Source organism: Lycium barbarum, chromosome 5 (assembly GCF_019175385.1).
Source record: "Lycium barbarum isolate Lr01 chromosome 5, ASM1917538v2, whole genome shotgun sequence".
Classification (NCBI taxonomy): domain Eukaryota; kingdom Viridiplantae; phylum Streptophyta; class Magnoliopsida; order Solanales; family Solanaceae; genus Lycium; species Lycium barbarum.
In genome coordinates this window covers 134,052,076-134,066,619 of record NC_083341.1, presented here as the reverse complement: position 1 = coordinate 134,066,619, position 14,544 = coordinate 134,052,076, and the positions used below count along the sequence as shown (strand labels likewise).

At 37.1% G+C, this 14,544-nt stretch overlaps 1 protein-coding gene across 2 annotated transcripts; it reads right to left on the bottom strand.

Moving 5' to 3' along the window:
- Positions 1 to 1,746: 1,746 nt before the first annotated feature.
- On the bottom strand, positions 1,747 to 13,639 carry LOC132641673 (pentatricopeptide repeat-containing protein At1g22960, mitochondrial). Of its 2 annotated transcripts, XM_060358732.1 has the most exons (5): positions 11,016 to 13,639; positions 10,654 to 10,714; positions 9,902 to 9,954; positions 7,615 to 7,804; positions 1,747 to 2,305 (listed from the first exon to the last, which is right to left on the bottom strand). In XM_060358732.1, exon 1 carries the CDS (start codon positions 13,343 to 13,345, stop codon positions 11,129 to 11,131), a length of 2,217 nt encoding a protein of 738 aa, XP_060214715.1. In that variant the 5' UTR covers positions 13,346 to 13,639; the 3' UTR covers positions 1,747 to 2,305; positions 7,615 to 7,804; positions 9,902 to 9,954; positions 10,654 to 10,714; positions 11,016 to 11,128. The 2 variants fall into 2 exon arrangements, with proteins under 2 accessions (XP_060214715.1, XP_060214716.1); XM_060358733.1 differs by lacking the exon at positions 7,615 to 7,804.
- Between the last annotated feature and the right edge of the window lie 905 nt (positions 13,640 to 14,544).

Below are 14,544 nucleotides of genomic sequence, written 5' to 3'. Positions count from 1 at the left end.
TCATTCCTAATCCTGTCACTCCTGGTGTGGCCACACATCCATCTCAAAATTCTCATCTCAGCAACTTTCATCTTTTGAACGTGAGAAATCTTAACTGGCCAACACTCCGCCCCATACAACATAGTCGGTCTAACCACCACTTTGTAGAACTTGCCCTTAAGTTATGGTGGCACCTTCTTGTCACATAGCACTCCGGAACCAAGCCTCCATTTCATCCACCCTGCCCCAATACGATGTGTGACATTATCGTCAATCTCCCCGCTGCCTTGCATAATAAACCCAAGGTACTTGAAACTACTTTTCTTCTGGATGGCTTGGGTACCAAGCCTCACTTCCAAGCCAGCCTCTTGAGGTGCTTCACTAAACTTACACTCTAAGTACACTGTCTTGGTCCTACTCAGCTTAAACCCTTTAGACTCTAGAGTTTGTCTCCAATCCTCCAGCTTAGCGTTAACTCCGCTACGAGTCTCGTCGATCAGGACACCTTGAATTTGCCGCGTCAATCCATCCATCACCAAGGCAAATAAAAACGGACTAAGAGCTGATCCTTGATACAACCCCATCACAACTGAAAAGTGCTCTGAGTCTCCTCCTACTGTCCTTACCCTGGTTTTGGCTCCCTCATACATGTCCTTGATCACCCTAATGTACGCCACAGGTACACCTTTAGCCTCCAAGCATCTCCATAGGATCTCTCTTGGAACTTTGTCGTAAGCCTTTTCTAGGTCGATGAATACCATGTGTAAGTCCCTCTTCCTCTCCCTATACTGCTCCACCAGTCTCCTCACAAGATAGATGGCTTCTGTAGTTGAGCGTCCCGGTATGAATCCGAACTGATTCTCTGAAATAGACACGCCTTTCCTCACCCTCATCTCCACCACCCTTTCCCACACTTTTATAGTATGGCTTAGCAGCTTGATACCTCTATAGTTGTTGCAACTCTGGATATCTCCCTTGTTCTTGTATAGAGGGACCATTACACTCGACCTCCATTCTTCAGGCATCATTGCCATCTTAAAGATGACATTAAACAACCTAGTCAGCCACTCCAAACCTGCCGGGCCCGCACTCTTCCAAAATTCCCCAGGAATCTCGTCAGGTCCGGTCGCTTTTCCCCTGCGCATCCTACGAACAGCACCTTAACCTCCTCAACCTTAATACTCCTGCAATACCCAAAATCGTGACGCCTTCCTGTATGTTCTAAATCTCCCAACACAATGTTTCTGTCCCCTTCTTCATTTAAGAGTTTGGAGAAGTATGACTGCCATCTCCGTCTAATGAGAGTCTCCTCTACCAATACTTTGTCATGCTCGTCCTTGATGCACTTCACTTGAACCACATCACGTGCCTTTCTCTCCCTCGCCTTGGCTAGCCTGAACAATTTCTGATCCCCTCCTTTCTCTTCTAGTTCAGCATAAAGGCGTTCAAAAAAAGGAGAAAAAAGATAAATGTCAATGGAAGCCATAGAGAGGTGTCACATAGAATTGTCTATGCCTAGCTATATATTATATATAGATTTGTTCATCTTTGCTGAATAAGAGTATATGGTAGTATAATAACTGAAAAGCTAAACAGTAACTTACATTATATTAGCACTTTTGAATATGACCTTTTTTTTTATCATGCATTCCATGTCCCAAATTCACTGACCTGACTAAACCAGATTCATGACGCACTATAGAAAGCTTTTTGAATTAATATAGACAACATAAAAAAACTACCTTTTGCTATGAGATGGGAGGGAGATCAAGTAAAATCAACTTCAGCTCTTTAATTTAAAGTAAGTAATACAAACAAATACAGAAAGTTCTATTTTGGTCAAGCAGACTTGGAGAACATAAAAAAACTTGCATCTTTTCTCATTCAAACAAAATTAGCCAAGCTGCAAATTCCAGAATTATGCTGAAATTCACATTTTGCTTTGCAATACTTCAACATCTGCAAATGAACCCCTTGCTTGGTCAAATATACAGCGCTCTACCTCCAAGTGAATAGCAGATCAAATTGTGATACATTTGTACTAGGACGAACCATCGGCCTCCGCCATTCAAGATTTCGTACACAAATGTATTGCTTTAGGTGAAATTCTTTTTGACAATGGTGGTGTCCGAGCCAAGCTTGCACACTCTACCATTCCACCGGGTACCTGCCACCTCTCACCAGCATAGGTATCAGGGCAGGGCAGATGGGAAATAATCACCTAGTGTTTTTGTCTCTGCTCCTGCTCTACGATCTCAAAAACTCACATTTGACCATTTACCGCTGCATCTCAGGCACAACACGCGGAAGATAATTGTCCCGGTATCTGTTAACGAAAAACACAGTGTGGATATCAGGGTCTGTGTTCTCAACAGGCACATAAATACTTTCAGCGCGCGGTAGTTACTTGAAAGCAGGAAAGGTATGAAACGTACACAAAGCACAAAGTTCACAACTTACCAATTAAATCACAGATATACCAGTTCACTACAGATTATACAGAAACATGTGTCAACACTCAAATTATGATTTATGCGTTCTCCTCCACCCCCCCCCCCCACCCCCCACCCCCGGCTGCACAGTCTAGGTAATTCGGAAGGCTCTCTATGTTGCAGTTTACACGAATCACCTATATCTGCCACCACAGAGAGAAACACAAAAGCAGAAAAAGAAAAAATAATAACTTGGTCCCGGACATCTACCATTATACCCACAATGATCAGCCACACAATTGCTATTCATAATGGAAAAGAGCATTTGCCTACTTACCTAACAGATAATATGGTAGGCCACAAATTGGGAAACACGCACCTACATTAAATTTTCGAGGACATGCAAAAAGTGATAATAGATCTCGTCGCTAATATTAATAAGAAAATCCACTAACCATAGATAGAGGAAGAAATGCAATTACGACATCTATAAGTCAGTCCAAAGCATCTCAACGTAAAACCTACATTTATTCTAAATTAGGAGATCTTATTTAAATAAGTTTATAACTCCAGTCCAACATTCATCACACTCACAATAGAGGTTTCATATATCTATTGCTAAATTGAATGCTAGATTGCTTGTATTCCAAATTCTTCTCATCCCTTTTAATTTATCTTCCCCTGAGAGGATTAAGCAAATTTCTGTTCAAACAAAAAAAGGATTAAGCAAATTTGAAATATTCCCTCTCCCAATAATGTATGCTTCACATATCTGATCCAACAAGAAGCATATCTTCATCCTTCCAGAAAAATATTTTTAAAAAGACGGGCAATGAGGAGTAAACAAAGCTAAATATTTAATAAATGCAACGGTTTGGCAGTTCCACATAGGAAGTGACTTTAAAATACATACTCCAAATGTGCCAAAAACAAACCAAGAAACTTAGTGATCAAAGTGCAAAGGAAAAAATCACAAACTTTTTATCCTGCTTTCTATTTGGATTCTCACAAAATGTGTCCACTTTCCTAGTAATCGCAACCTTCTCTCTGGACTATCAATATCTTTTAACTATTCCTTTTTTTCTGAGAAGATACTTTAAGACCCACTGAATGCTATGTAACATTCAAATTCTTCAAAAGGCCTGTTTTATCTCCACTCTTGAACCACTGGTGTTTTAAGTTGTTTTAATAATCACATCCAAACTAAATAGCAACAATTACTACTACGCCTCAAAACCAAGCAAATTAGATTCAACTATATGGATCCTCATCGTCCATGTTATATTTAAGCTTATCTCAATCCATATCTTTAAAAAAAAAAAAAGTTTTTCTACTGGATTATAAATCTTTGAGGGGAGTACAAGACTCCTAGAAAATATTGGACCTAGAGTAAACGTATTAACATGACTAAAACTTAATCCCACCTAATTCATATCACCTATATAGATTTTGTATTCCATTATGGTCTATTTTTCATTAAATCTGCATGGATTCAAAGAGAGTGGGTTTTTCAAGACAATTTCCTTCTATGTAATTTTAGGTCAACCTCCTCTTTAGCACCTTCACTCACCTTGGTTTCACACTTATGAACCAGTACATCTAGAGGTTGACGTAGAATATGACCAAACCATCTCAACAACTTTCTCACATCTTATCCTCAAATTTTGTTACTTGTGTCTTCTACCTAATGTGGACATTTTTTGATCTTTTCTAATCTTGCATGATCGCACATTCATATTTGCATCCACATAATCGCGACACAAGTTTGTGTATATCCTCATCCAGTAGCTATCACCTATATGGATCTTTTTCTTCCATTGTGCCTAAGCTAAAGATAGGACCCAATGGAAGAAAAAGATCCATATAGGTGATAGCTAATAGTTGAGGAGAGGTTTTAGACTTGTTAGAGAACTTCTAATATTATTACTATAATTTTTTTTTATATATAGGGTTTTGCTAACCTACAACATGAAGGTTGGAGGATAGCAATGTACCCACTTTTTAATTCACAAAAATGACCCTGCTATTGCTGTCACCACATTAAAACTTAGGCATATTTTTGTCCTTACAAGAAAATGAAATTCTAAACACACCGAGCACCTTCTTCTTTCTCCTCCAACGTCTCTTTTTCCCCTTCAGTCACAGCTTTGAAGCACTTCTAAGTGATTGCCTGTTATACTTTTCTTCACTTTTTCTCATTATTTGGTTTTCAGACCTCTATTACTGTAGCCTTCTTAGTTAACTGGTACAAATTTTCATATTCCTTGATTATATTGCAGATTTTGCAATATTCGTTGGTTTCAGGTAATTTTGAGAGAGAATTGCAATAAAATTTTAGGAACTTCCGAGAGAATGAAGTCAACCAACTGCAATAAAACATATATCCAACATTCCAACCTAGATCAAAAGCAAAAATTGAAAAGAATACTTCGATCCAGTCATGCACCAAATTGTGAAGAGAACCCATAAACAAACAATCCCAAGGTTGCCGACCCACCGGAATTTCAGAACATGTGGATGTATGAACCAGAGACACTATCGGAAGATATTCACAGGAAATCCAAAGAACGAATATAACTAATTAAAAAATTACACCGAAAAAAAGTAAGTCCGAGTGCAACTCTTTCTCAGATCGGGAGAGAAGATAATGCCAAAAATAGAAATGAATTGTAGAGATGGAATTTGGGGGCAATTGAATTTATTGGGTGAAAGACGAAAATATCCTTGAAAGTTCCCATTTTAATGAGATGGCAGGGTCATTTTTGTGAATTAAGAAGTGGGTACATTGCTATCCTACAACCTTCATGTTGTAGGTTAGCAAAACCCATATATATATATATATATATATATATATATATATATATATATAAAATATATATTATTTTTTAATTTTATTTTATTTAGCATGATGATGATTTGAAATGAACAAAAATGAAGAAATTGAGATTCATATAGCCGACCCTAAGTTGTTTGGGACTAAGGCATAGTTGTTGTTGGAGTTTAGAGACCCAATATTCACTTCCACAGAACCTTTTTGGTCTTATAATGTTATATAGAACTTGTCTTTCACCTTGGTGGATTATCATTCTACCACATAACATTCCGGAAGCACTTCTCCATTTCAATCCTATTTTGAATTCAATGTGTAACATCTTCATCTATCATACCATTCTCCTGGAACATTAAACCTATTCTGAAATGTTAGCATTTTAGGCACAACAATCTCGTCTTATTTCAGGCTAAGCAGGACTAAGACAGAGTATCTAAAGTGCAAGTTCAGTGGTGCGACGCAAGAGGCGAAGGTGGAAGTGAAGCTCGATGCACAAGTCCTACCTAAGAAAGATAGTTTCAAGTATCTTGGGTCCATAATCCAAGGAGACAGAGAGATTGAGGATGATGTTGCTCATTGTATTGGAGCGGGGTGGGTGAAATGGAGGCTCGCATTCGGGGTACTGTGCGATAAGAATGTGTCACCAAGGCTTAAAGGTAAATTCTACAAAGTGATAGTTAGACTGACTTTGTTGTATGGTGCAGAATGTTGGCCAGTCAAGAACACTCACGTCCAGAAGATGAGTGTAGCGGAGATGAGGATGCTCAGGTGGATGTGTGGGTGTACTAGGATGGATATGGTTAGGAATGAAGTTATACGGGGCAAGGTGAAAATGGCTCCTGTGGCAGACAAGATGAGGGAAGCAAGATTGAGATGGTTCGGGCATGTGAAGAGGAGGTGTGTGAATGCGCCAGTAAGGAGGTGTGAGAGGTTGGCTATAGCAAAAGTTAGGAGAGGTAGAGGTAGACCGAAGAAGAACTGGGGGAGGTGATTAGGCAAGACATGAACAGCTCCAGCGTACTGAGGACATGACCTTAGAAAGGAAAGTGTGGAGGTCGAGGATTAAGATAGTAGGTAGCCAAGTATTCTCCCTATTAGTAGTATTAGTTAGTAATTGTGTAGATTCTTTTTCTCAAGGTGTACTACTATATGTCTCTTATTTTTCTTTTATCTTGCTACTTTGTTGTCATATTTTTTCTTGATATCATGCTTCTTTTTCCTTTTATCTTGCTTTGTTCTCTTGAGTCGAGGGTCTACTAGAAACAGTCTCCCTACCCCAAAAGGTAGGGGTAAGGTCTGCGTACATTCTACCCTCCCCAGACCCCACTTATGGGAATACACTAGGCATGTTGTTGTAATCTCGTCTTATTTCACCCCAACTTCACTCTTCTTATATGTTGACTAAAAGTGCATTGCATATAGTCAATCTTACTTCTACTTATCCTAAAATTATTTTTCTCTTCTTCTAAAAAAATATATATATATTTTTCTCTAGAGTGCTCTATCATTCAAGCTTTCATTGACATACTCGCTAGTTTCGTCAATTAGCACAAGATCCCTCAGCAAAAAGGATACACCATGGAACCTTATCTTATATTATGTTAGTTCATCCAACTGGGTTCAATACTGATCTATGGTGTAAACCCACTGCTGTTGGAACTCCTTTGCATACCCTACTGTTGTTCTCATACTAGTGATTGTTCCATCATACATATCACTTTTGGCAATTATAAATTTACTATGAATTCCTTTCTTCAGCACCCACCAAAGGACTTCTCTTGGCACTCTATCATACGTTTTATCTATATCAATTAAATACCATATAGAAATAAGTTTCCTCAATTATCTTAGCAAGAATATAGCCTCTGTTGTCGGTCTACCAGGCATAAATCTAAACTGGATATGTTACTCATTCGGTGTCCCTAAGTTTACACTCTCTCACTCTTTTCCAAAGTTCCATTGCATGGCTCATAAGCTTAGTGCCATGACAGCTCGCACAACTTTGAAACTAAACGCTAAATTGGGTTAAGTATTCAAAAAAAATAATAAAATGCTAAAGTAGTGGAGGACACATCAACTTAGTTTGGCCAACAAGAAACATTTGAAAATAGAAAAAAAAAAAAAAGAAAAAAAAAGGAGTAAAAACCTGCCTTTTCAAGATAAAATTATAGACAGCATCTCCCAACACTATCAGCGAATGGATTAAGTTTAGCATTTACCAGCAGTTGAAAACATACCCCTATAGAGATAGTTTACTCAGAAGGCAGGCATAGCACCAACTAGTGGGAAGCATATAAACCAACAAACACACCCAACAAAAAGGATGGTAACTGTACCACAGAACTTAAGACTTTAAAAGGTCTCAGGAAGTACCTATTAGCATGCTTTAAAGGATTGAAATTGTCATTCTCAAAAAAGGATTGAATTTGTATGGCAGATCCAACCAGAGTAGCACCATTTTCAACGACCATTTATCCACCAATGACTTCCAGCTTATTTAGCATTCCTTGCTTTAACATTTGCATAGAAATATTCAGGAACGGGAGCTCTGTGTGCCACTAAGCTGACAATTTGACGATACTTGGTCAGATAGGTGTCAAAAGCTACATCGTAGTAGTAGAACTGAAAAGTAAATTAACCTTAAATACAGAAGGATACCGCAAAGACTTCCTCAGATTTCATTAAATGAAGAAAAAAATTACATGAAGTACCAAAAGTAATTTTTCAAAAATCTCTTACAAATAGAAAGGGTAATTTTCAAGAATATGCACGTCACCGCATTCTTAAGAATGTTCACTGGTTGAGAGGTGACAGAAGGCGGCATAAATCACTCCCAGACACCTTTAAGCAGCTTGGATAAAACCAAGATTGTTGTAAGGAAAACAATGACTAAACAACTCATAGTAAATAAGGTATCTAGCTTTACAATAAAGCAGCAAATACAGGAAAATATGCAGTGTGATAGAAATCAGAAGAGACACTTCTCATCTTTAGATATAGAACAATGGTCTACTTATGATTGGAATGATCATCCAGTTCACATCCAATCTATATCCTAATTATCTAAACTGTCACATTTGTCCAATATTTCTGAATCGACTAATACAAAATGGTATCTCCTGTCCACACACTCTCGCTGCCGCAATCTGCGTGACACTCTTTCCTTCTTAGTCAGTCCCAAAAAGAATGACACCTTTCTATAAGAGATGAATTCATTTTCTAAGGCAAGAGTAATCAAATTTTCATTGGATCATCATATAATTGCAAACTATATCCATTTTATTGTTTTTCCTCTCCAGAGTATCTTTAAGGTCAGATTGAAAGGGTTTATGCGAAAGGACTAGCCAACACAGTTTCCTTCAGAATCACAGCTCAAGCTCCACATCCCTCTGAACACGGCAGCTTCTTATCGGACTACTATCTTCTATAACAAAAGAAAACACTTTCCATCCTTATATGTAACTTTTTGGAGGATAGATACTTGCCATCAGTTTATATAGGAACTAGACGTAAAAAGGCCCTATAAGTACAGATTATAGAAAGATGCTCTTCAAAAAAGCCAAAAAACGCTGTGTTTCACATAAATTTTTTAAGTATCTTAGGTGCACCAAGACCTTACATGTCAATCCCAGCTTGACTGTAATACTTTTACAAGTCCTACCAGATAGCTTTAGGGGTCGTTTAGTAGGCTGCACTAATCAAAATAGTCCTTGTATTAAAATTTAGTCCATCCAATACATTGTTTGGTTACTCAATTCAATTTAATCATACCTAATACATGGGCAACTTATACACCATAGGAGAGCTTATCTAATACCGAAGAAACCAAGGGATTACTTATCCCAGGTTTAACTATACATGGATAAGACCGCTAAAATGACTAAACTACCCGTCAAACCCTTCTTTAGGTTAATAAGGTGTCCTTTATGAATCAGATTAACTTACAGAAATATTTGTAGAGCTTATATTTGAATTGAAGCCAAGTTAAATATTTATTATTATTACCTCTAGTAACCATTGCCATCTTTTGCTCTTGATTGCTCTTTCAGAAGCCGAGAACTGATGGCAATGGAGGTTTTTTCTAGTATATGCTCATACCAGAAAAATAAGTTAAATAAGGTAGCTTTCATCTACTTGGTAATTGAGCAAATTTTCTTTAAAGTTCGGTACTTTTGTCTTCAACTACGGTTTTTTTTTTTTTTTAAAAGAAAGCTAACAAACATAGTGAGAAAATTGTTCTCTTAGCTAGTTACATGAAATAGATCCCACAAAAAAATAATACTACAATTTTTGTGCAGTAGTCAAATAGCTCATACAATTAAATGAAATACAAAATCCCACAAATATTCAAGGGTATAATTGTAAAGAAGATTTTGTACAGTTTTAAACCAAACACAAGCTTAGATTATACATTGTTTAACTAATATTTAAAACAATGAACCAAACACTTGCTAAAAAATAATCCCAACATTACAATCTTTGCATTACTAATCTCTGCATTATTTGTCTTCGTACGAAACGACCCCTTAGTGTTTCCAAAAACTAGAATTGTTAAACAAGAAGACAGACCAATAACTGAACACAAATGTGAGGAAAAACCAAAGAAATGGAAACTTGATATAACTAGAGAGACCCTCAACCGAAATTAAATATCACTAACCTGCAATAGAGCATCGTGTTATCTGGTAAGCTGCATAGACTTTTGTGTTTTCACTGTAAAGGAAAAAAACAGGAGGTGAATTTAACGAGAAAAAACTGAAATTTTTTGGCTCCAATATCTAGCATCATGGTTTTAATTTCCTTCGAAAGAAGGTTTAAGAGCAGATACTCATCCCAGTGTTATCAAAAGCGAAAAGCGCAAAAAAGCTCTAAGGTTAGCTGGGGCTTTAAGTGCAAAGCGCAAATAAAGCGTGGGCTTTAGTTAAAAAAAGCGCAATGGTGAAAAATTACAAATATATGTATGTTTAGTCCAAGACTAATAATAGTAAGCATGAATAACAAATATATGGACAAAGAAATTGTAAAAACATTACAATAAAGTGAAATATCAATCATCTAGTGTCAGCTCTTCAAGAGAGGCTCAATGGCAAGGAAAAGTATGTCTTAGAGCCATGACGATGACACTGAAGCGCACATAAAGCGAGGCAAAGCGCTCAACATGTTTTGAGCCTCGCTTCAGGGCTTAAGCGCGCCTTTGACAACACTGACTCATCCATGACAATGTAGCAGATTATTAGGCTTGTATGCATATGAAATTGCGTCAAAATATCGGAAAGGAAACAGAGGGAACAAAAGTAAGAAAAGGGAAAACGAAGAGCCACTTATTAGAGGAGAGAGACAAGAATGAAAATTTTATTCAGAGATCCATGCATTAATTTGAACAGAAAGGCAAAGTAGGTTCAGCGATCTTACACCAAATACAGGAAGTAGGTCCAAATCCAAAATGAACCATGACAGGCTCTATCTGCTCCACCTAATAAAAGTCATATTAAAGTTGTAAATGCATGGTGAAGAACAATGACGAAAATTAAGAAATAATTACAGTCCAATATCTTTCGGTGATCTAAATTACAAAATAGCAGTAAATGTATAGGTTATGTACATTACATATTGTACACATATAATATACATACAATATATATATGTAAATATGCATAATCAGTGTATAGGTTTGAATATTTTGGCTAGCGCCCGTAATTAATTTTGGCGAACGGGCCAAAAATGAAAAAAGCCCAATAATTAACAGGTCATGATCACGTATAACAGACACATACCAGCAGCTTTTACAGAGATGTCGGTCTGAAGCTCATGGTGTAACACCTTTAGACCAAATATCAAGAACTGAAAGCCAGTCAACCAAGAATCCCAGTGGCTATTCACGAATTGTTCAACTCTCTGCTTCGGCAGTGCCTTCATCAGCTTCATCACCCAAAAGTATAAAGTCAAGGTATTCTATGGCATGTGATGTAGAATCTTTGCCGAGATTTTTCAACATCGCACTGTATGTAAAAGAATCAGGTTGGATTCCGTTATCCAACATTTCTTTGAACAGTCTAAAAACCTCTTGCCAGTTACCCAAATCACAGTTCTCATTTATCAAAATGGTGTAGGTATATTTATTAGGGACAATTCCTCTTGCTTTCATCTCAGCAAAGTACCTGTAACCCTCGTTTACTCTTCTATACTTGCAAAGTCCATTTATCAGTGCGTTGTAAGTAATCACATTTGGCAAAATGCTCTTCTGTTGCATCTCTGAAAAATACATATGTGCAAGTTCAAGCCTCCCTTTACCAGCATGTGCATGAATTAGCACTGTGTATGTTACAACTGTTGGAGAGATCTCTTTGCTTATCATCTCATCGAACAACTCTCTGGCTTTTTTTAGATACCCGAATTCTAGGTATGCATGAATTACACTGGTATATGTTATGTGGTCAGGCATAAGGCCATCTCCAACCATCTTCTGTAACAACTCGGTTGCTTCTTCTAGATTACCGAGCTTCGCAATACCATCGACAAATACATTGTAGATAATTATATTTGGAGGGAATCCCTGTGCTGACATTTCCTCTTGTAGTTTGCACGCCTTCAATATGTCACCCAGCCTCAGTACACCTGCTATTCGAGTTGTGTAAGCAATGCAGTCTGGCTCCAAACCCCTCTGTAACATCTCATCGAATAGTTCTTTTGCCATCGGTAAATTTCCTGCCTTGTACGAACCATGAACAAGAATAGTGTAAGTAAATACATCAGGGGAGATACCGGATCTCATCATTTCTTTTTTCAGCTGCTTAGCATCCTCTAAATGACCTTTTCTACAGAGTCCATCCATAATCATATTATACGTGACTACCGTAGGAAAAAGTCCCCTCCTCCTTAAATCACGTAATAACGAAAAACCCTCATTAGTATGCCCCAACCGACAATACCCGTAAATCAAAGTATTATACGAGATTACGTCCGGTGCCAAATTCTTCTTCAACATGACAGAAAACCAGTGCCTCGCTTCACTTGCCTGCCCTTCCCGGCAAAGTGCGTAAATAAACGTATTAAAAGTCGATACATTAGGCGAAACTCCTTTTACCTCCATTTCTTCTCCAAGACCTAATGCCTCGACAATCATTCCCTTAGCACAGTAACCGTGAATTAAAGGGTTATACGTATGAGCCGAAACCTTCAATCCTTTATTCAACATCTCTCCAATCAAACCCTTAGCATGATCAAATTCTCCTTTCTTGGACAACCCGTTAATCAAGATATTATACGTAACATCATTCGGATAGCATTCCTTTCTCTGCATTTCCGATAAAAGATCCAAAGCCTGTTGTACTTCGCCTTCTCTACAAAACGAATCCAACATCGTATTATAAGTAATAATCGTCGACTTTATCCCATACTCACCCATCATCCTATACACTTCTCGCGATTTCGCAACTAAATTCCTATCCCTTAAGTTCCTCAAAATCCTATTACAATTCTTCACATCAGGCAACACTTCATTCCTCAACATCTTCTCAAAAACTAACAAACATTGCTCCAAATTCGCGTTCTTTTTCGTGTATACTCTTAATAAAAGATTGAGTATTTCAACAGATACCTTCAAATTCAAATATCCATCAACCAATAAATCAACAACTTTATCCATATTACTACTAATCACTCTTTCTACTACCCAATAAGCAGATTTCATCCAACCATTCTGTATTAAAATATCAAGAATAGTACATAACGAAAACTCGGAATACTTAAACCCTTTTTGCACTTCAACCCACCTAAATAATCTCAATGCAACATTTGGTCTATATCTAATTGAATTAAGAATCTTAACCAATAAATCAGAATCATAAATTAAAGAATCAATACAATAATCCTCCCTTTCTTGATTTTTTTTCAAAACTAAATTCTGAAAATTTGAATCTTGAAAGGGATTTTCAACATTATTATTATTATTATTACATCTATGGGTATTGAAAGTTGTGATTTTTATATGAGATGGGTATTGAAAGTGCTGTAAAGATGAATAAAAAGAAAGACAAATGGTGAAATGATTGAGATTTGATTTGGGTATAATGAATTTAGAAGCTCTAAAAACATAAAGGGTCATTATTATGTAGAAGAGTGGTAATTTAAATAGTAATATATTATGCAATACATGAAGAAGAAGAAGAAGAAGAAGAAGAAGAAGAAGAAGAAGAAGAAGAAGAAAATGAGCAAACAAACTAAGAGTGGCTTTTGGGTATTTTAGTTAAAGAGAAATTAGTACCTGAAATTGACGGCGTTGTTATACGCACATCAGAAGAAGAGAAGGGGGGGAAAAAAAGCGAGCGGCGGAGGAGGCAGCTGCGTGTTTACTGGAGAAATTTTGCACCTTTAGACCGGAGCCCGGGAACCAAAATGTGGGTCGGGTCGGACTTGATGGATCCTTTTTGTCGATGAGTTCAACTACTCCCTTCCAACTTCGGTTTTTTTTTTTTTCCGGCTTGATGTGGGTATCTGTATTGGAATCCGACTATATTCGGATTTGAGCTACGTAGGGCTGCATTCTGTGGGAAGTGCTTCCTATTAAGGATTTTTTCATACTCAGGATTCAAACTCGAGACCTCTGGCAGCCTCATCCGCTGCACCACATCCTTTATTGGTTCCAACTTCGCTTTTACTTGTCGCGTAAACAACAAGAACAACAACCCAGTGTAAACCCACAGGTGAAGTCTGAGGAAGGTAGGATGTATGCAGACCTTACCTCAACCTTTTTTAGGACAGAGAGGTTGTTTTCGATACTTGTTGCGTTTCGTTTCTCGATAATCAAATTGAATAGGTTTAGTTCGATATTTTAAAACTAAAATTTGGATGTTCAAAAACTGTTTAAAAAATATAAGTTTCAATTCTTCTCATATTAAGATGTGAAAAAAAATCTTAAAATAATAGTCAAAATTCCTGTAGTTTGACTCTCGAGAGGCGAACGTGACAACTAAAAATGAACTAAGGGAGTACAGTTTTTCTGGAATATAGTATTCGGAGTTTACATTAGATCAATCAAAATAAGTCATACCTGTGATGTTCGGGTCAGTTTGTGTGAATTTCAATTAATTTTATAGATTAGTTGCTACTTTTCATCCATAGAAATTAGGGGTAAACATTGGACGTTATAGCAAATCAATTCAATTTACTAGGATTAGATTTAATGTGGTGGAATATACATTAATTAATTCTTGATTAACTGATAGATAGGTATGTACAAATGCAACCTTATGGTTTTCAATTTAGTTCATTGACTATTATATCACACTATTAATGTGCAAAAAA